The 26,869-nt window shown below is 42.1% G+C and overlaps 1 protein-coding gene across 1 annotated transcript in view; it reads right to left on the reverse strand.

Moving 5' to 3' along the window:
- atos (atos homolog atossa) overlaps positions 1 to 26,869 on the reverse strand; it is a 243,402-nt gene that overhangs the window by 11,319 nt on the left and 205,214 nt on the right. Inside the window, exons 2-7 of the mRNA XM_080272379.1 lie at positions 20,562 to 20,757; positions 19,644 to 19,837; positions 12,574 to 12,799; positions 5,514 to 5,656; positions 3,529 to 4,678; positions 1,479 to 3,037 (exon numbers count right to left, since the gene is read on the reverse strand). Of these exons, the coding sequence (XP_080128505.1) occupies positions 1,479 to 3,037; positions 3,529 to 4,678; positions 5,514 to 5,656; positions 12,574 to 12,799; positions 19,644 to 19,837; positions 20,562 to 20,753 (3,464 nt within the window). The 5' untranslated portion in view covers positions 20,754 to 20,757. The remainder of the gene's footprint in view (positions 1 to 1,478; positions 3,038 to 3,528; positions 4,679 to 5,513; positions 5,657 to 12,573; positions 12,800 to 19,643; positions 19,838 to 20,561; positions 20,758 to 26,869) is intronic.

The following is a 26,869-nucleotide window of genomic DNA, read 5'->3' on the forward strand; positions in this document are numbered from 1 at the left end:
ATAAGAAACAGGGAAGTGAGCATGGAAGTGTAAAAGTTATTACATGACAGGATTGTGATACCAGCTCTAACATATGGAAGTGAAGCTTGGACATTGTTGGTGGGACACAAGTCAAAAGCGAGAGCAGTGGAAATGAGTTCTTTGAGAGGAGCATGTGGAGTCACATGGAGAGACAGACTGACAAATGAGGATGTGAAGGAGTGTTGTGGTGTGGATGTGGATGTGATAGGATGTGTTATGAGAAACACACTGAGGTGGTTTAGCCATGTGGAGAGGATGGAGAGTGAGAGACTGACGAGGAGAGTGTATGCGAGTGAAGTGACGGGGGAGAGAGGGAGGGGACGGCCAAGGATGAGATGGAGGGATGGAATGGAGAGGTATATGAGAGAGGGGGGTGTGAATTGGGAGCAGGCCAGTGAAATGGTGGAGAACAGGGTGACATGGAGGCGATTTGTTTGTGGCCACCCCGTGTAAGGAATTAAGGCATCTGGTAATAGAAAGATAGATAGACTGTCAAATGACAGCCAAGAGAGCTCATCAGTTGGAAATAACTGTCAGTGATAATTACTGTAACTTCCTGGAGAGGAAAAAGTGACAGTGTGCTGGGATTTCTTTGTCATTTTATATAAATGCACACAATCACAGGACATATAACTACACAGCTAATACAAAGAAAAACTAGCTCATGATGAAATAGAAATTTCACAAGAACTGAAATTTTTGAGAAACTACTACCACATTATAATAAATGCAAATCCAGCTTGAAATATGTACAACTGTACAAAGAAGTATCATTACAACATTGTGCTAAAGAATATAACAAATGACGATGATTTAGGAATAACAGGCAGGGGGCTAGGAAACTGTTGGTACCCCTGCATATCCAACAATGTTGGTTATGCATGGGATACAAGAGGTATTTCCTCTGTCTGAGGTAATAAATGCATCGATATGGATATATCAACCCTTCAGAAACAGCAGACACCATAGCGTTCGTTTTCATATCTATCAGACCCCTGAGTAATGATAGTTTTTGTACACCTGTACTATATGGTTTCGTACAAAATTCCTCATTGTAAGAACCATACCATAAGTCTGTGTTTTTCAACCAAAACATTTAGAATGTATTAAAAGCATAGATAATTTAAAGTGCCACACACACAACAAGCTTCCTTCTTTTATGCATAATTTGACTGGTGGTTATTAGAAACACAGACATCTAATTCATTTTACAAGCAGGAACAATGATCAATAACTGGGCAAAATATTACTGACTGCAGACTCTACTATTTCCTTTAATCACCTAAATGGAAGTTTCAGAAAAGAGTAATTCATGTTCTGTTTCTTAATTCAATTACAAATACTAGCTGAGCAAAGACATTTTAATATTTTCATAAAACTGAAAAAAAGGTAGGGCGTGCAGGGAGGAGGGGTGCTGACTGTGCCAAGTATGTTGCAGCAATATCAAACACACTTACCTCTTAATTGCAGCAACACAGTTGAGACTGGAATCATAGTCAAAGCGCTTCCCTTTCCTCAGGGGGGCTGGAGATGATGTGAGAGGGAGTCCAGTCTTGCTGTGAAAGACCATGTTTGTTGCTGAGTCCAGGGATCGCCTAAACTGGGCTTTTTCACTTGCTGAAGGAATAGGAACACCTTTTCCATTGCATAGTTTTTCTACCTCATCATCCATAGGCTCAAGATCTTCTTGGACTTCCATTTCCTGCGAGTCAACCTGATCAGTCTTGTCATGGTCTTTGCATTCACTCCAGTCATTTTCTTCACCTATCAATCTTCTTTGTTTCTTGTCCTGAGTGATGTCCTGAGTTTGGCAATGAACTTTTGTCATCAGGTGCTTGAGCAAACTTGCACTCTTCATAAACCCTTCGGGGGCATCATGTACTGCTCTCTCCACATTCTTAACACTAAATTTTTTGAATGCATGATCAGAGACATCTAGAACTTTCTCTTTGACCTGGTTACCCTTTTTAAGAACATTTTCAGATTTGGAGACACAACCATCACCAGATCTGGTGGTTTCAAAATTTAATGCCCTTTTAACCATTTCCTTTCCTTCTAACAATACAGGTTTTAACTGCCCCAAACCATGGCAATTATCTTTCTCATCTGCTAGAACCCTGTTGTACTCTTTTTGAATGCAGGACAAAACTGCACTGAATGGACTTTTGACTAATGTCTGAGATGTCTGTTTCTGAGGCTGAGAGGTATCTGGCTTGGTTGGCTCACTATTGGCAGTGAAAATGCTAGTCTTGTCGGTTATTTTCTTGGCTTCTACACACTGTGACGGACTTGAACTTAATGTCACATGAGACCTGCCATCACTTGAAACACGTTTATCACTCTCAATGATTGTGCTTGTAGTCTTTCTATCAAAAGTGTCACTTCGTCTATCATTACACTTTCTGGTCCTATAGCCTTCGTCACTGCTAATCAAAGTCTTACAGCTAGAAATATCACATTGCTTCTCACCACTACGGGCTATAGCTTCAAGAAACAGGTTGTCGGGACTAGAGGGTGACTCCTGCACAACACCTCTGCCCAAGGATTCACTATGGCACCTATTGCTCTGCTGTTCTTTTGAGCAAAAGAAACTCGATGATTTTGCTTCCCACTGATCCATGAACTCTGCACACTGACCGCCAAGTATTTCTTCACTACCAATTTCCTCTTTACTCTCATGCACAGAGCTTCTATTGGTTCCCAAGAAATGTTCACCTTCATCTTCTTTCCATATTTTTGAATCAATTTTTCTTCCTGTATCTCTAAATAATCTATTACATTCTTTTTCTCCCCAAGATTTACTCAGAGCACTATTTTCAGCCAATGTCTTTACTTCTTTTTGATTCCTAGATTCTGTTTCTGGCTGGCTGCGATGGCGACTTATGCGAAGAGGTGGTACAGGGGTTGGTTGTCGAAGAACTCTCAGAATCTCCATGGTTTCCTTTGGTGTCAGGTCAAAATTAAATTTGTTGCGAAGCAGATGGGTGGGGCTGACATTACCTCGCTGCTTCAGATCCTGTGAAGGAGCAAAACATATCATTCAATTTACCTCTACTTAAATAGTCTCACAAAATTTAGAGTAAAAAGTTTGGCTAAGGTTCTGGATTTGTGAGTTTTCAATGTAATGTAAAGTACAGAGTATTGTCAAAGGGTATTGGATGTGGGATTTTTCAGAGTGGCTACATGCACTCTAGCATACTACAGTTATAAAGCAACTACTGGCATATATAATGTTGCTGAAGCAAATTTTCACAGATAATTTCAGAAAGCTACCGTACTCATGTTCCTAGACTGGCTGGTTGAAAATTTTCCTTGCTAAGTTACCACAATACTGACTATCTGACACTCACCATTCCACCAACCAACTTAGCATCCCACCTAGGAAAAATATATAATGGTTACACTGATACCTAACTTTAACTGTTAAATAAATCTCAAACTATGATAACTATCATATAAACTGCCTTGCAATGAAATTCATATACAGATACTGACAGAATGACATACCTTTGCATGAAGATGCAATTTATCTTCATCATGGCTGCCAATTTCAGTGAGATCTTCTAGACTAGAGCAGAGATGCTTTCCAGTGTAAGAACAGCATGGTCTGAGCTCATCATCAAGAACCTTGGGAAGTTCATGGTCTTCCTGCGTCTGACCACTCTGCTTGGCCAAGTTTTGCTTCACTCGTGTACTACACTGCTCACTCCCTGCTTCAGAGGTCTCAAAAGATGAAGGGTGTTTCTGAAAATAGTCTCTTTTACAGGTCTGCAGTTCTCGTTGATATTCACCTTCACAGGGGTACTCAACCTGGCGCTTAACACCTTGCTCTCTGAAGCTCTCACCAATACCACTCTTCAGGTTTCGTTCTCTCCCTTTACTCATCCATGATGGACCTGGCTCTAGGTATTCACCTGGTGATCTGAGGTCCTTGAACACAGTTGCTGGTTCTGCATACTCCCCTAATGGCTGATGTGGCTCATGTTGGTCTTGCAACTGGTATTCTGGATAGTGTTGGTACTTCCCTCCACGAGGAGATACCTGGACATGTACCCCTGGTTTTTGCTGTCCTTCATAATCACAAGGATTGAGGGACAGGGGTGTGTGCTGAGTGTGGAGAGAGACATGCTGTGGTTTTTGGTGCACCACCTGCTGAACTTGAGGCCAGCACATCTGAGGTCGGTTGTAAACAAGTTGTGGTCTGCGGAACTGTTGATATGAACCTGAAAAGTCAAATCTATATGGATTATGCTGCACCTGCTGTTGATGCTGGTGATGATGATGTACAGCTTCAGCACTCGATGGGCAGATGGTCTCCAATGTGGAGGGAGGGGGTATGGGTGTCAGAGGGTAGCGTGCCTGAGTCCACGAAAACGGGTGTGAAGTGGGTGCAGGGCCAACCATCATACTGATATCCGGAGGTTTGTTGTGCTGAGGTGCTGGGGGGCGATGACGACAGATCAGGTGCTCAGGTGTTTCCAGGGAAGGAGAACCTGAGCGAGATGGAGACTGGTAACGGCGTGGGAAGCGAGTGAGTGAGTTAGGAGGGTCTAGGAGAGATTCACCAAGCTGCGTGTCAGGAGATTCACTGCGGCTTACACGTGTATTCTCTGCTAACTTTGCTTTCATAACACTCCTTCGCAAATCTTCATCACATCTGAAGAGAATAATATCAGCATTAAAATGAATGTTTTGATGCTCAATATAAAATGAGGGATACAATGAATTAATCCCTTGGGGCCATGATGCATCCTACAGCTATGCAGAATACTCTGACAGTAGCTATAAATACAAAGTCTTGGTTATCCTTTGACAGTTAAGACAGGGTTATGATAAGCCTGCATAAAGGTTTTTTAACTCATCTGATAACATTCTGCAATTTGTCCTGCATAGATATATCAACCATCAAAACCACATTGGCATAAACTCACCGTCACCCCATTGCAATAGATTGCGATATGGGGAGGCTTTGAAGCCTGCATGTAGAGGTGTTTATCACAATTGATGGCATATTGCACTTTGTCACTTTGCATACACTTATGGACTGTCTTCAGTGATTCTCCTTCCTACCTGCACAAAATATATGTGAGTGTTTCCAGGGCTTCGAGTTTACAAGACGGCTTTGCCATGCTGTTGCCATGTGCTAAGTAGTAGTCAAGAGTGTATAGGAATGAAGTTCAAGAATCATAGGGTGTCTCTCTTAATGGAGTGACTAGGTAAAGATGGTGACTAGACAGCATGTTTGAGATTAACATCAGTCTAGAGCAAAGACAATTATAGCTGATCTTCGTCTCTGAAGGAGTCATTCTATTTGGTGTAAGTTAGTGTTCTTGTGAATGTCAGTATTGCAGGAGTTAGCCTGCTGTTTGCCAAGATTTGTAATGTGAAACTATTCCTAGGTCATCAATACAGGGCAATACTGCTACTGAGCAAGGCTCATGTTTAAATGAGAAGAGTACCAATAATCACATAATGAAATTCCTTGGACTAACCGGCCAATTTCAGACTTGTTCTGGGAGCATGTGGGTCCAAAGTTCTCAGTTACCATCATATCAACACTCTGGTCTTCATCGTGGGGTTCAGGACAAACCACCACAGGAACCTTCTCACTTCGAGGAAGTGAACGTACAGAAACCTGAAAGAATTTGAAACAAGTGAAACACATCCTGCTAATCTTAATTATCATCATCATCATCCGGACCTCCTTTCCCACCCTAGGGCAGGGTGAGGAGTAGCACCTCCAGACACCCTAAGTCTGCCCACTCCAATGGGCCATGCTTCCATTCCCTCATCATTCAAGCCCCCGGAATCCTAGCTCTATCAGATATGCCAAAAAACTTTCGCCACATTCTGCAGCTTCACATAAACGTAACTAATAGAGTCAGTCCGAATACTGTCACTTTATAAAGGGGTGCCAAATCCCTGATCATACAATTCTTCTCACAACATTCATCCAGCCACCTCAATCTCTTGTCAGTCCCCTAGCCTCACCAACTTCAGTACATCTCTTCCTCACACACTCAACCACCATATCCCTCCACCTTCTCCTTGGCCTACCTCGCCTCCTCACCTCCTTCAAATTTGCTTATACTGTATATACATTTTTCACCACTCTATTGTTATCCATTCTCTCCACATGACAATACCATTCCAGTACACTCGTTGATTCTGGTGCCTACAAACTTCTTCACTCCACATTTTTCATGAATCACATTATTTTGTATCCTATCCACTCTTTGTACTCCACGTACATTCCTCAGCAGTCCCATCTCCACTGCTCTCACTCTCAGTCCCATCTCCACTAATCTCACTCTCAGTCCCATCTCCACTGCTCTCGCTCTTGACTTTTCATTTGCATGTCACACCATAGTCTCACATCATCATCATCATCATCTAATCCTGTGTGGCACCATGAGGAACGTAGGAGCCCGGGGCTAGGCAAGTTGGTCCTAACATTTAAGATGAGAGTGACCAGCCTCACTTATCCGTGAGTGACATTATGTGAGCAATAAATCCCAACCACCTCTTGGATATAAACCTGCACAGGCTCAATCTGACTGCAGTGCCTTAATTACCTACTAATCCATATGTTAAAGTTGTACCTAACACTCTGACATGTAAGCCTCGTACAGATGAAACACTCAAGCCTCTGTTTCTTATCAAGGCCTTCACAGCACCAGCTACCTTCCTTCCTTGTGTCATTCTACTTTCCACTTCTTTTGCACACTTTCCTCTCTTTTCTATCACTGTACCCAGGTATTTGAACTCTCTCACTGATTCCAGTCTCTCTCCATTCACTGTAACATCACACTGGGAGTCACCTTCTCTCTCGATCACCATCACTTTACTCTTTTCTACATTTACTCTCAAGGCAAGACGCTGACAGACATCTACAAAACTCTGCACTAGTCTACCAAGCTCTTGTCCAGTATTTACAAGTAGCAAAGCTTCATCAGCATACAAAAAATTTGTGATATTCCATCCATCACCATTAATTACCATCATCCCTCTCTCCATTACATGTGCTTTTACTTCTCTCGTCACCTCATCCATATATATATTAAACAACCATGGGGACATCACACAACCTTGTTGCACGCCCACACTGATCGTGAACCATTCACTTAGATGCCCATTTACTCTTACACGTGCCTCACAACCATCATAAAAACGCTTGATAGCACCTAGCAGCTTACCATCTACACCACACATGCGCAAAACCTTCCACAATCCTTCTCTGTCTACTTTGTCATATGCTTTTTCCAGATCCATAAATGCCATAAACACCTTAAAGCCCTTCTCACAAGCCATCTCCACTATCTGTCTCACTGCAAATATTTGATCCACACATCTTTTGCCATTTCTAAAGCCATCCTGTTCATCACTCACTAGGATTTCTGATATCTTTCTTACTTTCTCTATAACAATTCTTCCATATACCTTTCCTACAACATTCAACAGACTTATGCCACAATAATTCTTGTACTCATTTTGCTCACCTTTATTTTTGTACTGGGGTATAATCACTGCCTTTTTCCATTCTACTGGCACAGTTTCACTCATCCATGCCTTCTTCCATATCTCCAACAATCACTTCATTCCACTCTCTCCATTACACTTACTCATCTCTGCCTACACGTCATCAACCCCAGCAGCTTTCCCATTTTTCAGAAGCTTCATGGCGTTCTTCACCTGTGTGAGTGTCACATTTCCTGGCACTGCATTCCTTTTCTGCACACCCCTGGAACCAATCACGTTTACAGTCACTCTGCTCTCTCTATTCCCATTCATCAGCCTTTCAAAATATTCTTTCCATCTTGTCCTTATTTCATCCCCATGGATTTAACCCCTAAAACGCGGCTGTGTACGGCCGATCCCCCCGCTGTGGCGGGGTTGTAGCGGGGTCTGAGTACCTGTGGGAAAATATTTGCCAAAAATCATAGATTAACCCTAGAGCATTAAAATTTTTATGGCATATAGTACTTACATTCAGCTTTCTCCTGAGCCACATGTTGAGCCTTCGTTGACTACCAAAGGACTTGTGAAGACTTGCAAAGTTGGGTAACAAAGTCTTCACTCTCACACCTCCAGAAACCCGGTTTTCTTTCTACCACAGCCTCAATCTGTCACAGTACACTTTATACAACAACGAGCAGGTTGTTTGGAATCCGTATTTGTAAATAAGCACTGAAAATAAGGCTAAAATGAACGGAGCACACGGCCGACATGCAGCGCGGTGGCGATCTTCCCGTCACTATTGTCACATTTGCCTTTTCTCGGCAAAAAACACGTATACTACATTTTTTTTCATCATAGGACTTCGCAAACGTTTGCCTGTCACTATTACAGCCATAAAAATCACTGTCACTGCCAGTATTGTGGATTGGGACTGAGGAAGACCACCGCGGCGCGAGTTTATTCAGCCTTACGGCAGGCACTTTATTCTCGCTCCTGTCGGCCACTCGCACTTCATTTCTATCGCTCACTTTCACTGTATCTGTTCTTTTTTTTGCCTTATTCATCAGTGTCACTGTCCAGTGTTATAAAAATAATATTTTCTACACAACAAACTGTCACTGTCAGAACATAGAATAGGAAAATATGCTTTCATCTTCTTACACTGGAGTGACTGTCACTCGCAATACTTATATTATTACTATGTACAATTATTTACACCAAAAAACACTGTCACTGTCAGTGCTTTTACAAGTACATACACTAATTTACACTCATCAGGCTGTCACTGTCAGCACGTAAAAGAAAACTAAACAATATTATCACTGTCACTCTCAGTATTATTTCAAAGAATCTTACCCTTATTTTCAAAATCTACTTAGGCTGTGGTAGTCAAAGAAACACGGGTAAGCACAGAGGGGAACTTTGCACTCTTTGCACTGCAAGGAGGTGCGCCTAAAGGTTCTGTCCTGCCTGGTAGTGTGGCTGCACACATGACACCTCCTCAGTGCTTTCCCCCTCTTTGCAGTGGCTGGCAGTGGCTCCAGGCGGTGTCGCTGAAGGTAGGCCATACACTGTAGGCGGTCTGGAGGTGTGTGAGGGTGGCGTTTGGGACCTGTTGAAAGAACCTGGCCGTAACGCTGAAGCAGCTGGTAGACACAAGTCTTGGAAAATCATCTGAGAGAGTAGTTGGCTGGCTTCCTGTTCTTGATTTTATACAGGATGAAGGCGTTCAACATGCACATATCAATCAAGTGCAAGAACACCTTCCTGTACCAACGACGATTTTTCCTCAGGCAGTCAATCTCTCCAATCATCATATCAGACTTGTCCACCAGCCGCATATTGACGTTATAGTCAATGACAGCATCAGGCTTCATCACAGGCTCGCCAGTCCTTCTGTCGACCTTCCCTGTTGCCAGCATTTCCCCCTTGTGTACTGTGGTGAGCATGTTCACGACTCTCTTATCATGCCACCTGATCGCAAGCATCTTGTCAGATTTCTTCAGGTGCACGTCTCCCCGCTTTGACTTTTCAGCCTCGGGGAAGGCAGGGTAATGTGCCCTTTTGCTTCTGACAGCGCCACAGGAGCCGACGCCGTGTTCAGAAAGGTACTTGGCGAGTTTAGGAGCGGTATAGTAATTGTCCGTATACAGGACATGATTCTTGCCAAAGTACTTTTCCAAAAGCACTTTCACCACAGAACCAGAGAATCCAAGGGGGTCAGTCTTATCCAAATCGACATTGCTGGCGGTGTAAATGACGAAGTCTAGGATGAACCCCGTCTTGCAGTCGCACAGCACGAAAAGCTTGATTCCAAAGCGGTGCCGTTTGCTTGGAATGTACTGGACGAACCGAAGACGGCCCCTGAACAAAACCAAGGACTCGTCAATCACGACTTTCTTGAAAGGGCGCAGGAACCTCGTAAACTTATCCTTGATCATGTTCAGGATTCCCCTCACTTTCCATAATGGGTCAGTTTGGGAAGGATCATCGTTGTTCGCGAAGTGAAGGTAAGTCATCAGCTGCCTAAAACGATCGCGGCTCATGTATTTATTGAAAATGGGTGTTGGGCACAGCTCGTCGGAAGTCCAGTATTATTCTAGCTTGTGTTTACAGTTGTGGGGCATTAGCAACATCAATCCAATAAATACAAAAAGTTCTCGGATCGTAAGAGGCACCCATGCTGCCATCCGCGACGTGGATGGCGTGGCCGCCTCACCTTCTCCTTCGCGAACTGGAGCACATTGCCCCTCGTACCTGTTTGTCTCGGTACAGATGTGCTCCATAACCTCGTCGTCAAGGAAGGCCAACAGGTAGTCAAGGCATTCACCATCCTCGTCGACAGGGAAGTCAGCCTGAAGTCCACACCCACTGTCGTCAAAGGGCAGATCCTCCGGCACAAAATCTGATCCCTCTGACCACACGAAGGCATCCAGCGTTCCCTGCCTAGGCTGGGAGGTGCTTGGGGCGGCGGGGGGTGAGGCAGGTCGTGTGGGAGTGGGTGAGGCAGGCGGTGTGACAGTATGTGAGGCTGAGGCTATCCCAGGTCATGTTGGTGTTGTGGTGGTGGTGGTGGTGGTGGGGACATTATCACTGGGCTCAAGGTCACTCGCGGTGGCGTGACTGCCGAGTTGCCTAGTGCGAGTTTCCTTACTACGAGCTAGCCTTATACTAGGGGACAAAGTTTTTGCTCTACCAACACGAACACTAGGCCTACGGAAACCTCTAGAACGTAATGTTGCACGTCTACTTCCCTTTCGAGGTGGTGAAGGCGACTCCGACGACTCAGGAGACAGGGCAGCAGAGGAGGAGGACGAGAGAATAGGGCTGGGAGTACGTGGCGGGCTGGCGGTGGCGTGACGTGGCGTAGGGGACAATGGCGGTGAGCTGGGGTCACCGCTCCTTTTCCTTTTTGCCCCCTTCCCATACTCAAGGCCCCTTCTCACAGGAGCCTTCCCTGCTGAGGTGCTAGGCACTGACACACTCTCTTCAGGCACAGAAACAATCACTTCTGGCCCGGACTCTGCACTGGATTGTGTGTCAGACTCAGCCAGGCTCGACCACACACCGACGTCACTGCCATAGTCCATTGAGGCTTTCAAAAGTTCAGAGGCTATTGCAGAGTCACTTAGGCCCTTAGTAGTTCCTGGTAAGGTTTTGAAGGGGGTTGAGGTAACAAAACCCTTTTTCGGAGGGCTAGAAGGCACAGACTCGGAAGAGCTCGAGTTGGACATGGTGTCACCGTGGAAGGTTCGCGTGGACTGACGCTATTCTGGGGCAAACCGCGCGAAAAAATGACAGTGTGACAACTGGGGAAACAAGCGTTTCCCAATAGCAAAAAGTGCTTGTGAGATGACGGCGCAGATTGACACGTATCAGCCGTCCGCGCGTTGCCATATCGCACGACGAGGGAGGGCCGCGCATCGGTGCGTCGGTGGGTAAAAAAAATGATACTTGGCAACAACCGAGGTCAGTAGTACAAAGGTCAAGTGTGCTAAACGTAGCTCACGGGTGGCGGGACTGATAGACAATACCAGCTGGAGCCTGCTTGCCCGCGGTTATTCAAAATTAACTCAAATCGCAAACGCGACGATCCGCCGTTCTGCCCTTTGGGCCGACCGTCGCAAATGCGACGATCCGCGTTTTAGGGGTTAATAATCTACCACTTACATCCTTCACACTTTCACATTCCTTTCTGCAGTCACTTCTACACTGACACACTTCTTTCCAGAATAACTTCCTATTTTCAGAGTAGTTTGCATTCATTTTTCTTCCTGGATCATCATTTACCTCCACCATTTTCCTCTTCACTAGTCTCTTCATGTGCTTCTTGCCCTCAATATATTCAGTTCTTATTTCATTTGAACCCCTGTTTTGTAATCACTCCAGCCACTTCTACCTCCTTTCCTCCACTGCTCTCTTAACCACTTCATCCCACCCTGTGGTACCTTTCTTCTTTGTTGTTACTCTTGCCACACCATACACTGCTTCAGCAGTCCTAACTAAGCAATCCCTATATGCATTCCACAGGCTGTCCAGACCCATTTCATTCCAATTCACCGATTCCAACTCCACCCCTTCTTTGGTCCTTTAATCATCTGCCATTTGTTTGATCTTCAGCTTCTCGACTTTCAGTCTTTCTCCCTGAGTGCTCCTCTCGCTCTCCTGGTCCACCTCACCCCTCTCAGCTTGATCTTAATAACATTTGGAATTTGGGCATATTATTCTGGCATAAACACTTAAATTAGAAACTATGGAACTGACATGCAGCAAGTCTTATGAAGTAAAGAAGTATTGTATCATGAATCTAGTGTATAACTCTGTTACAGTAAGAACAAAACAAATACATTACTAACTGTTGTATGAGGCCTTATAACAAAAATAGTGTACTATCAATTATGGCAACAACTTAAAATGAAATATAATAAACTAGGAACTGTCTTCAATTAACATTCTTTTGGTTCAAATATGACTCAAAAACATACAACCAGAGAAACTAATTTGCACCAAACGGAAGAACAAGTAAACTGAATAAGCTATACACAAGATACAGCAAAATACTGGAGGAATGGCAAAACTTTTTTACTGACTGACCCTAATGGAAGTGTCCTGTCCCATGTAGGTGAGTGGGAAGACATGCTCCTCTGCATCCTGAGTGAACTTAGAGCAGAAGACAGGTGAGGTAACTGCCAAGCGATAGATAACATTAGGAGGTCGACGGCCACCAGAAACACTCAGCCAAGCTGAGAGTTGCGAGAAGTGTAGGAATGACCTCACAGCTGCCATCAGCGACCACCCAGTTGCTGTTGCCTCAGGAAGTCTGGGTTTGAGTATGGACAAGGGCTGGTAAGTGATAAGAAGCAGAACTACTGACATAATTTCTGTACTTTACGTTCTTTATGGCAGAGGAAATGAAATATGCATGTTCTGGGATGATCATTCATTACATTTACAGTTACACTGAAGGATACAGAACTGTACTACTTAACTTGGAGTAGTTTAGATGAGCAGATATTCAAAATATACAGTTGACAGTAACTGCATGGTAGACAGTCAATGGTGTCAGTATCATGTGAAAAACTCTTCAGTGCTGGCTTTAGAAGACTTCCTCCAGTCTAAGTTCTTTTACTGACTGAATTGCATGGGTACTGGTAGTTACCACTTCAGGCACAGTAAACAAGTAAAGCTGGTTTATAAGGTCTGTCCAAAAAGAAACCAAACTTTTTAAACAGCGCATCAAGTAGCCAGTGTAGTATGGTCACAATGGGAGCACTGTGTAGCAGCAACTTTGAGATTTTCTTCTAACACTAACCACATCTCGCAATGTCACTCTGTCATCAAGGTACACATGCTTGAGTGTATACGTGTTCAGTGCAACTGGCAAATTTTCTTCTATCTCTTCTAACATCAGAAACTGGCAACCTTTCAGGATGGGTTTCAACTTTGAGAATTATTATTATTATTATTTAAAAAAAAAAAAAAAAAAAAAAAAAAAAAAAAAAAAAGTCTGAAGGGGCCAAACCCAGAAAGCAGGGTGGCTAGAGGATGACAGTCATCTTGTGTTTCACCCAAGAGTCGCATATAGGGAATGAATGTGTGGGCAGGTGCATTGTCATGTGCAGTATCCAGGTATTGTTTGTCCATGCCTCACGTTTCTTCCTTCGAATGGTTCTGGACCAAATAAAACTCTTTACTGGCTGTCTGACCATGTGGAACATGATACCCTTCCAATACAAAAAGGATGATCAGCATCACCTTCACTTCCCCCCCCCCCCCACAGCGACAATGTTCCAACCCACTGTGAGGACTGCCTTTTTGTTTTGAAAATGTAGCTGTATACTCATGTTTCACCACCTGTTATGACATTTTTCAGAAAATAATATTTTTCCTGAATATGAAACAGAATTTAACACAAACTGACTGACGAAGAAAGTGTATGTGAATGAGGTGGAGGGAAGAAGAGGGAGGGGGAGGCTGAGGATGAGATGGAGGGATGGGGTGGAGAGGTATATGAGAGAGGGAGGTGTGAGTTGGGAGCAGGGCAGTGAAATGGCGGGGGACAGGGCGACGTGGAGGCGATTTGTTTGTGGCCACCCCAAACAGGATTGAGGCATCTGGCAATAGATAGATACTGGCAATAGATAGATAGATATTTTTCTTCAAGATCCTTCACAGTTCAACTTACAACAAATCACCAAGTGCACTAAACACACGTTCATTCGAGCGCATGTACCTTGATGAAGGCTGTCAAGTGCGTTTTGGTGCAAAATATATATTCTGGGCTTCAAAAAATAGGAAACTGATGTGAAAAATATAGGAAAAAATAGGAAATTTATAGGAACATTATCAAGGTTTAGCAGCCAAAAAGGGCTTTATTATAGTAGTAAAATATGAAGAAAAATGCAGGTATTGAAAATTTTAAACAGATGGATCAATGAAGACAAAAAAGCAAAAAGATGTTTTTGACAATAGGTTCATGATTTCCTCTAATAGCCATGGATTTTGATATGGTCCTGGCCTCCACCTCCCCTTACAGCCAGCCCTTAATCACAACCTCACATGTAAATGTCATCAACTGTTTTATATTTGTGGCAATTCAATTTAATTTATAATCATCTTTATTGCTTCAAATGAACACAAAATCAAATAATGTGTTTGACCAATCCAGAATAGGTTTTGTTGCAATAAATGTAGTTCCACAGGTTATTGACTAGCTTTCTCTTGGGACAAGATCATGTAAGACCAATTAAAGACATGAATTCAATTTTTAATGGAAGATTCCAAAGCTGACCTCCTATAGACAGATGTGGATGTTGTTTTTGTGCATTTGTCATGGATATCTTAACATGGTAAAACACATAGCACATCATAAAAAAGTAACAGAACTTTAAGAAACTGTTGACAAATACATGTAATTTGACAAAGTCAATGTACTACTTGGACTAGATGAATTCTCTTCATCATACTTGAAAATATAACAAACCATACAACTGCCCTTTCAAAATTGAGAAAAATATAATAAGACCAAATCTGTCATACATGTGACTAGCATAAGAAACTAGTGTAACTTTGATTTTCATTCTCAAGAAAAAGAAAAAAAAAACTATGTTGCATTATATACATAACACTTTTCACCCTGAAAAGCAGCCCAATGATTCCAACAAAAAGTTATACACTGGCCATTCTGACCATTATTATTAATTTTCCTTAAACACTGAATGGCTTCAAGAATGCCCGTTGGAAGCCTCAGTCTACATTACCTTAATTCACATCATTTCTTAGCTTTTTTTACATCAACCTGAGCAATTTTCTCCAAGTTCTTTCTCTTCCTACTTTCAACTGATTTCTGGTCTTCCCTCACTTTCTCTAGATGCTCTGTTGATTCTTTGATCTTTTTCTGAGCAGTTTCAATCAATGACTGACTCACTAATGCAACAGAAAAATCTCTCTTAATGCTCTAGCTAGTTTTTCATTTCCTTCTTCAAGCAATTTTTCTGCAGCAAGCAGTTCTTCCTTATACTTTCTTTCTTTATCATTCAACTTTTTCACTGTTTCATTCAAAGACTCTTTTTCTTTTGCTGCTTCTAGTTTTTGTTTTTCAAGCTGTGCACAATCTTCTTTCTCTTGCTGTCTTTTCTCCTCCTCCTTTTTTCTCTTTTGTTTTTCCTCTTCTATCCTCTCTCTGAATAGTCTATGACTACTTCTGACATAACCAATTAGTTCCTTAGTAAGAGGTACACATTCTAGCTGCATATTTTCAGGATCATGGATTTGCGCAGATTCTTTGGAAAGTCTATTTCCAATGACTGATTTTGATGACAGATTGACTCTGTCTTTTCTTAACATTTTCTTATTGTCCCAGAGCCCTCTTTCAACATCAGCATTCCCATGTGGCAATGCCAGCACTCCTTTTACCACTTTACCAAGTCTAGTGTACTTATCTTTGCCACTACCGATTTTCAGTTTCAGAATATCTCTCTAGTAATGATCAATTCTTCTAAACTCAACTTTATCATCTTTCCCTATTTTCCACATTTTCTCATCGATGTCTTCCCCTTGGTACACTTTCCATTCATCAGCAACCAATGCCACATCTTCTATAAAAGGTAACTTCCTTGCTACCCTTTCTATTGCAGAAACAGTACTAGGCTCAAGCCTATGCTCAGGATGTAAACATCCCAAATCTTTCAAAAGTTCATTATCAAATGGAAAGTTAGATAACAGGTATGACACTCCAGTACTTAAGAACTTTCTTATAAGTAAAAGTGCTCTTTTCTGCTTCCCAGAATCCAGCTTCCCTAACACCTGTCTTGTTGAATCACCAATTATCAACTCTTTGTCTGACAACTAATTCTGTAGCTCATCATGTTTTACCTTTTTCAAACCCTGTCCAGTTTTATTTTGATATGCAGATGCTTTGACATATCTGCCAATTGTTGTGTAAACAAGCCGACACAATTCTTCATATAAATCATGAACTAATGGAGATTCAGTCTGAAACAATTCAAGAAATGAGTGATACAGAGGCATCACTGACTTTAAGAAGTGAAGTTCGACTAAAGTTTGTTCATTCTGAAGTCTTGTACATGATCTTTTAAAGGCAAAACTGGTTGGAGCATTTTTTGGATCCTTGTTTGCAAGATTTGTTAAGTATTTTTGGAGAGGCTCCCACTGTTCAATAAGCCTGTCTACTACAGAGCCAAGTGTCAACCAGTGTGAAGGAACATGTCTTAAAAAAGTATGGGTTTCCACTTCTTCCTCTAGCTGAACAAACTTGAAAAACTCCCTTCTACTAGATGATGATATCTTGAAGAAAGTATAGATGTCCACAGCAAGATCATCCACTGGTGAACCATATGCCTCAAGAGCCTTACAAAAACTATTGTGAACAACATGACAGATACATGTTCCAATGTTTATCATTCCTGGATTTCCAGAATCTTTCAAAAACTTATTGACAGCTCTAAAGATGCTCTTATTGACATTCGGTCCATCACTACTTAATGTTCTAATTGTTCCACCATGGCAGCAGTAACCTTAGCACCTTCTGCATGTCCAAACATCAGTGCTGTATAAAAACGTCTTACAATTTCAATATGTTCCTCAGACCAAACGCGGAACTGTAAGTCCATCTGTTTACGTACCTGAGCTGTAGTGGTTTCATCATAGTGATGAGTTACAGGGTTCTTACTTGAATTTACATCATAGATTAACTGTTTCTGAAAATATGGTCCTAATCCATCTGAAATGACATACGACACTTTGGAGCGAGACAGCTGAAAGTTCTTGGAAATTGGACAATGAAACATGGAATCAAATGTAAATCCAATACCGTCACATGATCTGTAGCTCATATCTGAGCTGGCAACTTTCAAAGCCTAGATAGTTTCTGCCTTAAGAACATCTGTTGAGTCATGTGAAATGGTCAAAGTTGAGCTAGCACTTGTTCCAGGCTGTTCTGTGTCTCCTCTCATGGTTGCTGTAAGTTTGGTCTGTCCTGGGCTATGGACAACATTTCTGACCTTGATATGCTTTTTTGTTTAAGCATGCTATAATAACTGTTTTACACCAGAGTTATCAGCTGATATATCTGTTTACACAATTTGCAGTAGGCGGAATACGCAGATGCAGAGCTGCTAGAACACCAACTATGTATGAAGTCACCATTGCCATCTTTTTAATCCCCCAAGATGGATTATACTGTGTCTTTCCACTGGGCATGATTTTTCAAAAGCTATAGTCCTCAAAATCTATCAAAAATCTGCAAATAGAAAAAAATGTATGGCATCATCAGAGTATATAATTATTATGATTAATGCAGGATGACCACAGATAACACTTTATCAGGATCCTTCCCTGCAAATGATACTTATTACAGCAACAGCTATTGATTTCCAGCACACTGACACAGATTTCAACACAAAATATCCAATTTGTATTGAATATCAATGCACTTAATCTGCAGCATTTTCAAAATGATAGGAATTGGGGTTCAAATACAGGATAATATAGGAATGTCTGAAAAAATAGGAAAAATAAGAACACTTGACAGCCTGCTTGATGACTATGTGATGTGATGTGTTGTGGGTAGTGTTAGACTAAAGATCAAAGTTGCTGGTACGCAATGTTCCTGTCACGATCACGTCATGTCGGCTAGCTGGTGCGCTTTTTAAAATGTTCGGTTTCTTTTTGGACAGACCTCACATATCAGATCAGGATAAAATAACATTGTACTAGTTGCTACAGGCTCCACCACATTCCCTACCAAGCAACAAACTGGCAGTAGTTCTTCTTATGGTGATCTACTCTATTTCTCTGGGTAATGACTAAGGATACAACTATCACAGCTGGGATATATTTTATATATTTTATTAACAAAAAACAGGAATGATCCTAATGCTGAATGGTGAGAGATGGTACAGCTTATATCTGATGTATGCAAGTGATGTTGTGCTGACTGGCAGACTGGGTCAGAGTTTTGTGGATGGTTGTGAGCAGTGAAGTCTGAAAGCAAATGTAGAAAAGAGTAAAGTCATGGGTGTTATGAGAGACATGGTGAGTCACGAGTGTTATGCACTTGCAAATGTAGTGAGACTTGAAATGGTTTAAGATTTTAAGTACCTCAGCGCAGTGACAGACAAGACATAAATGTGGACAAGAAGTGAAGAGTAGAGTGGCTCAAGGAAGTATGGTGATTTACTTTATGAATATGTTGAAACAAAACAGAGGCCTAAGTAAAAATCCTGCAAGAGGATTGCATGAATGGGTGTTGGTGTTCACATTAATATACAATACCAACTAAGGGTCTGAGACTTGAATACAGCTTGAGTTTCAATGTCTACTGATCACTGGGGAGAAAAGAACTGTCCAGATGGTATGGTGGTAACAGAAGTATATATGAAGATGCTTCATGGTGGAAGGAGGCATTCAAGACCAATAAGATGGCTGAATATGTTGTGATCATGTGCAGATCAGAGGTATGGAAGTTAAGGAAGAAAAAATACAAGACAAAAAAAGGGATGAATGAAGTATGTATGACGCTGAACAATAGGAGTGTTCCACACCTTTTAATACTTGGCAGACGTTGGTCATTACTTCCACTGTTTAACCTATTCACTGCCACTGGCATTCAAAAACTGTATCACTGTCTCTACAATGCCAGTCATTGGTGTCAATATCCCAGGCTTCTCCACAATACCTCAGGTATTAAGAAGCAATCAAGCATGACTGATGGCTATCTGTTGGGAATCTCGTTTACTCAGTGATGTAAAGTTCCTTATTTTTTATTTTATTTCATATATATATATTATATATATATATATATATATATATATATATATATATATATATATATATATATATATATTCAGAAAACATATTATTCATATCAATACTATGGGCCTCCATCCACAATGGCATTTTCATCTTTACACACTATCAAAATAATGAAAGAATGTCTAAACATAATTCTCTATGGACATGGGGGCAAGCTGAACATTCTTGTCTCACTTGGCTATGAGAGAAATAAAAGACTAGATCTCGTGATATTTATGCCACTGAATGCATTGAGCAGAATATATCATAAAAAGGTAACTTATGCTCACTGACCACACTGAACATAAAACAGAATGCTGGTATGTTGCTGGATACCGCTGCTTCTGTACCTGCGATCATAGATGGTGAAGTTCCATTGTTCAATGAGCTTGAGGTTGTGAGAGGGAGCAGTGGTGGTGTCGAGGGTAGTGGCGAGGGCAGCCCCATGCTCACACTCTGGGGCCACCAGCACCTCCAGTGTCACACCCACACCAACACCCCACATCACCCGCAGCTGACGCACTAACGCACCAGCTTGCATACACTGAAAGAACAGCTCAGAGCTTTATTCTTGGTTGAGGATGCTCCCTATCAATTCTTCTGTTCTAGTATATTTCTGCCTACAGTCTTTATGTTTGCTAACTAGCTAAGGGAAGGTGGTAATGAAAAAATATAACTGCCCTGACTGTATATAACTGTGTGTGCAAAATAGATTACTAAGAAAAAGGTGGCATAATGTTTTCTATGGTCACAAGAATATAGTCCTTAGTTAAATCATTGAGAACCAATGCAATAATATTGTACTTTTTAAGCAACGTTGGGTCTGGTTAGTACTTGGATGGGTGACCGCCTGGGAACACCAGATGCTGTTGGCATCCCTACGTGTCAAGTGGGGTTGGTGGAGGATTAGTGCCCCTCCCTGTAAAACAATTAACTCTAAGCCATTGGCCACCCCGTCTGGGATACATGGCGTCTGGCAATGGATGGATGGATCTCCTGAATCCAGGTGCTGTCCTCTTTATTTGTTCTTACTGCTTACAGATTATTTTAATCAACTCAGGAAAGGTCTCATTATGAAGGGGTTTATAAAAGCTGTATTTAACCCTTCCTAAGCTGAATAAAATAATCAAGAGATGGCAAGAACAAAATGAAAGAAACTGGGCTGAAAAGGTTAAACTATACGGTGAGGAGGGGGCAGGGAGGTGGAATTATATTATCCCTGGAATAAGGCACTACTGAAGAAAAAGTGTTTACTGTTGGTAGCTCACCATATGATCATTGGTATCACATGAGTGTTTATGCAAGAGCTGGTGAGGCAGTGGGCAGTGAGGTCCTGCGTGGTAGCCCCTCTCCCCCCCAGGTGTCCTGCCTTCCACCACCAGGATGGCAAGTGCTGTGAACACCTCCCAGGGGTCACCTGGCCCATGACCTCCCACCTCCTCAACACTGCTCGACCTCATCTTCCTGGAACATACAGAAATACAACGGTAATAATAATAATAATAATAATAATAATAATAATAATAACAACAGATACAAACATGCAATAGGCCTCCACACTGAAAGTGTGAAACATATTCGAGCCAGCAAGCAAGCATGCCAGGCAGTGCTGAATATTGTCTCACGTGGCTTATCATCTTCATCTGATTTCCTGACCTTAAAAAAAAAAAAAAAAAAAAAAAAAAAAAAAAAAAAAAAAAAATATCACTTCCCAAAACCAATACTCCTCTTATATTAATTTTTGATCTAGGCCCAAACAGAAAGTATTGTTTTGAGAAGGCAAAACCTGGTTGATTTCAGCAATCGTCAGAAAATACTGCTGCACTACTCACACAATATTACACCGTTATATCTTGCGCAGCCAGCTGTTACACTAAAGTCCATCTATCTATCTATTGCCAGATGCCTTAATCCCGTAAGGGGTGGCCACAAACAAATCATCTCCATGCCTTTCTGTCCCCCGCCATTTCGCTGCCCTGCTCCCAACCCACACCCCCCCTCTCTCATATGCCTTTCCACTCCATCCCTCCATCTCATCCTTGGCCTCCCCCTCCCTCTCTCTTCCTCCACCTCACTCACATAAACTCTCCTCATCAGTCTCTCACTCTCCATCCTCTCCACATGGCCAAAGCACCTTAATGTGTTTCTCCTAATGCTTCCTATCACATCCACATCCACTTCACACCGATCCTTCACTTCCTCATTTGTCAGCCTGTCTCTCCATGTGACTCTACAGGCTCCTCTCAAATAACTCATTTCCACTGCTCTCACTCTTGATTTGTGTCCCTCCAACAACGTCTAAGCTTCACTTCCATACGTTAGAGTTGGTATAACAATACTGTCATGTAGTAGCTTCCCTGTTTCTTATCACTGCCTTCAAGGAGCCAGCAACCTTTCTTCCCTACTGCACCCTTTCAAACACTTCACCCTCCAGACTTCCACCCTTACTCATCACACTACCCAAGTACTTAAATGCACTCACATTCTCCATTTCCTCCCCATCCAGTCTCACTGTACATTCACTAACTTCACTTCTCTCGAAGACCATAACTTTACTCTTCCCTACATTCACTTTTAGATTCCGTTTTTTACACACTCTCCCAAACTCATCCACCAAGCCATGCAGCTCCCCTTTGTCTTCACTTAACAACACAGTATCATCTGCAAACAACAGTACAAAGAGTTTCCAAACACTGCCCTCTCTTACCAGGGCCACTCCAACATCCATTACCCTACCTTGTACCTCTTTTATTACCCCATCCATGTACAGACTGAACAACCATGGAGACATGACACATCCTTGTTTCAGTCCAACCTTCAAATAGAAAAATTTACTCAGTTCACCATCCACATGCACTGCAGCCTTAGCACCCTCATACATACCCTTCACTGCTGTCAACAACTTCCCATCTACTCTATATACTGTATTCTGAATACTTTCCACAATCCTTGTCTATCCACCCTGTCATATGCTTTCTCCAAATCCATGAAGGCTGCATACAACTTCTTTCTCATCTCTAGAAACTTTTCCACTAAGGATCTAAGAATGAATATCTGATCTATACAACCTCTCCCCTTCCTAAAACCTCCCTGTTCTTCTCCAACTAATTCCTCTGTTATTTCCCTAACTCTGTCAATAAGTATCCTACCATATACTTTTCCTATTATACTAAGAAGGCAAATGCCCCTATGATTACCACACACTTCTTTTTCCCCTTTCCCTTTGTACAAGGGAATAATTATACCTGACTTCCAAAACTCCAGGACTCTACCTTCCTCCCAGGCCAATCTGCACTCCTTCCGCATCCATTCTACTACTATCTCTCCCCCATGTATCAGCATTTCACCACACACTCCATCAATTCCTGGGGCTTTCCCCATTTTGACTTTCTTCTTTGCTTCCATAACTTCCATCCTACTGATTTCTTCCTCTCTTCTCACATCCCTCCTTCTCCTAGCTATTCCCCAGCCACTTACACTTGCATTACTTTCATTCTCTATGTTCAACAATTCAATAAAGTGTTCTCTCCATATGTTCGCTTTTTCTCCCTTCTCCACTAGTAACCTACCATATTTATCTTTCACTCCTCAACTAATTTCTTTGGTACCCTGTCTAACTCTCTTTACCTCTTTCCAGAACATTTTCTCACATTCCCTCCACTTTACATTCAAATTCCTTCCAAATTCCTCATCCACTCTCTTCTTACTCTCTCTTACTAATCTATTCACCTCTCTCTTCCTCTCTCTATATAACTCTCTCTTCCGTCTCTCAACTTCTTCCACACCCCTACTTCTCACCCGCTCACTACTGTATATGCTTTCTTCTTTTGTGCCACAGCCTCTCTCACCTCTTCAGTCCAACATGCTGTTCCCTGCATGCCCTTTCGTCTTCTCTACAGCCCACACACCACCTCAAATGCTGCACATATTTCTTCTCTGAATATCTTACACACATCTTCCACATCCCCCATCTGCTCCACTCTATACTTACCCAATCGTTCCTCCACTTCCCTTTTATATTCTGCCTTTTTTCCATCCTCTTGTAACTTTTCTACCCTCCTTGTAAGAACTACTTCCTCTTGTCCTTCCCTTCTTCTATTTCTCCATTTTGTTTGGACACTGATTCTGACCGCCTCCAAGTGGTAGTCTGAAAGTCCACTCCCCCAGCCTCTATATACGCTTGCATCCATTACACACCTTCTCATCCTTTCATCCACACACACACAATCAATCACTGCCTATTCAGTTCACCATCCACCCTTCTCATCACTTGCCATGTATACCTGTAGATCATTTTGTGCATGAAGAGGGTATTAGTTATCACCAACCCCCTCCTGGCACAAATGTTCACTAAACCACTGCCATTCTCATCCACCTCTGCAGGCACACCCCACTCACCAACTACTCCATCCACCTTAACATTCCCTACTTTTCCATTCATATCTCCAATCAAGAACACTCTCTCATTCCTTTAAAACTTTTCCAAGCATGCTTTCACATTTGTCCAGAACTCTTCTCTCACTCTGCTTACACGATCTTGTGTTGGCACATACACACACAATCGTCCACATTTGTAGTCCAACTTCACTCTTACCCACACAATCCTTGAGCCAACTGATCCATACTCTCTTATGTTTTTCTTCCATCTGTTACTCACAACAATACACACTCCTTCTTTTGCCCTCTCATTCTCACCTACTCCCACACATATACACCATCCATACTCCCATTCTCTCACACTCTCACCTCTCCATTTAGTTTTGGTTAATCCACATATATCTACTTATGCGCCCTCAAGCTAATGTGCCTTATAAAAAATTGTTTCCTCAATTTACGGAAAAACTACCGGGAATTATGAGTTGTCTATGAAATGAAAATATTGAGAATTGTTATGCGATTTCCAAATTGGTGTCTATCTTCTTGTAACTTCAAAATTGGCCGAGATATCCAAAAAGGTTCACTACTGTACTACAGTTTTCCTCCCAACCCCTGCCCCCATTTCTTGCTGATGCGATAACTCTTTTGCTCGGGTACATATGTCGGGAGTCCAGACTAAATTTGGTGTTCGAGCGAGCGAAGCGAGCAAGAACAACAAGAACAAGAACGACAACAATACTAATAATGATAACAATACTAATATATGATTATAATTATCTATCTATCTATTGCCCCGATGCCATAATCCCATAAGGGGTGGCCATTTGACTTTGAGTTATTTGTTTTATGGGGAGGGGCACCAACCCTCCACCAACCCACTTGTTGACATGTAGGGTGCACATATGGTTTGGTTATATGGTTACCACCCAGTGCTGTAAATGGTTTCTTGGCTTACAGGAAACCATTTGGCTTGTCACTCAATGTAAGGCCACGTGTAAAGGAATGGAAATAAGAAGTGACAGGAAAGATGGGAGAAACAGGAAGACAGGAGGGCAGGCACAGAAAAAGAATGATAAAGGCTAAGGAAGAAGTAGGCAGCACATAAACTATTTAATAAAAAAATATTTAGCAGATGCATACTGTAAGTATGAAAGGAAGGCAATGATTGATTATGTGTGTGTGGATGAAAGGATGCGAAGATGTGTAAAGGATGCAAGAGTGTATAGAGGTTGGGGGAGTGGACTTTCTGATCACTACTTGGTGGTGGCCAGAATTAGAATGCAAGTAAGATGGAGGAACAGAAGAAGGGAAAGACAAGAGGAAGGAGTAGTTGCAAGGAGAGTGGAAAGGTTACAAGAGGATGAGAAAAAGGCAGAGTATAAGAAAGAAGTGGAGGAACGATTGGGCAAACATGAATTGGAGCAGATAGGAGATGTGGAAGGTGTGTGTAAGATATTTACAGAATAAATATGTGCAGCATGTGATGTGGTGTGTGGAAGGAAGAGAAGACGGAGGGGGGGTGCAAGGAACAGCGTGGTGGACTGAAGAGGTGAAACAGGCTGTGGCACAAAAGAAGAAAGCATACAATGAATGGATGAGAAATAGGGGCGTGGAAGAAGTTGAGAGGCGGAAGAGAGAATTATATGTAGAAAGAAAGAGAGAGGTGAAAAGATTAGTAAGAGAGAGTAAGAAGAGAGTGGATGAGGAATTTGGAAGGAATTTGAGTGTAAAGTGGAGGGACTGTAAGAAAATGTTCTGGAGAGAGGTGAAAAGAGTAAGACAGGGTGGAAGTGAAGTTAGCAGGGGAGTGAAAGATAAAAATGGTAGATTACTAGCGAAGAAGGGAGAAAAAGTGAGCAGATGGAAAGAACACTTTAAGGAATTACTGAACGTAGAGGATGGAAGTAATGCGAGTATAAGTGGCTGGGGAATGGCTGGGAGAAGGAGGGAGGTGAGAAGACAGGAAGAAATCAGTAGGATAGAAGTTGTGGAAGCAATGAAGAAGTTAAATCGGGGAAAGCCCCAGGAATTGATGGAGTGTGTGGTGAAATGCTGAAGCATGGGGGAGAGATAGTAGTAGAATGGATGTGGAAGATGTGCAGATTGGCCTGGGAGGAAGGTAGAGTCCCGGAGGATTGGAAGTCTGGTATAATTATTCCCTTGTACAATGGAAAAGGGGAAAAAGAAGTGTGTGGTAATCATAGGGGCATTTGTCTTCTTAGTATAATAGGAAAAGTGTATGGTAGGATATTTATAGACAGAGTTAGAGAAAGAACAGAGAAATTAGTTGGAGAAGAACAGGGAGGCTTTAGGAAGGGAAGAGGTTGTGTAGAGATATTCATTCTTAGATCTTTAGTGGAAAAGTTTCTAGAGAAGGGAAAGAAGTTGTATGCGGCTTTCATGGATTTGGAGAAAGCATATGACAGGGTGGATAGACAAGGATTGTGGAAAGTGTTAAGAATATATGAAGTAGATGGGAAGTTGTTGAATGCTGTGAAGAGTATTTACGATGGTGCGAAGGCTGCAGTGCGTGTGGATGGTGAACTAAGTGAATTTTTCTCTTTGAAAGTTGGTTTGAAACAGGGATGTGTCATGTCTCCATGGTTGTTCAATCTGTACATGGATGGGGTAATAAAAGAATTACAAGGTAGGGTAGTGGATGTTGGAGTGGCCCTAGTGAGAGAGGATAGTGTTTGGAAACTCCCTGTACTGTTGTTTGCAGATGATACTGTGTTGTTGAGTGAAGACGAAGGGGAGCTGCAAGGCTTGGTGGATGAGTTTGAGAGAGTGTGTAAGAAACGGAATCTAAAGGTGAATGTAGGGAAGAGGAAACTGATGGTCTTTGAGAGAGGAGAAGTTAGTGAATATACAGCGAGGTTGGATGGTGAGGAATTGGAAAATGTGAGTACGTTTAAGTACTTGGGTAGTGTGATGAGTAAGGATGGAGGGTGAAGTGCTTGAAAGGGTACAGCAGGGAAGAAAGGTTGCTGGTTCTTTGAAAGCAGTGATAAGAAACAGGGAAGTGAGCATGGAAGTGAAAAAGTTACTACATGACAGTATTGTGATACCAACTCTAACGTACAGAAGTGAAGCTTGGACATTGTTGGAAGGACACAAGTCAAGAGTGAGAGCAGTGGAAATGAGTTATTTAAGAGGAGCCTGTGGAGTCACATGGAGAGACAGGCTGACGAATGAGGAT

Source organism: Coenobita brevimanus, chromosome 50 (genome assembly GCF_032717465.1).
Source record: "Coenobita brevimanus isolate Jiangsu-jjx chromosome 50, ASM3271746v2, whole genome shotgun sequence".
NCBI classification, from domain to species: domain Eukaryota; kingdom Metazoa; phylum Arthropoda; class Malacostraca; order Decapoda; family Coenobitidae; genus Coenobita; species Coenobita brevimanus.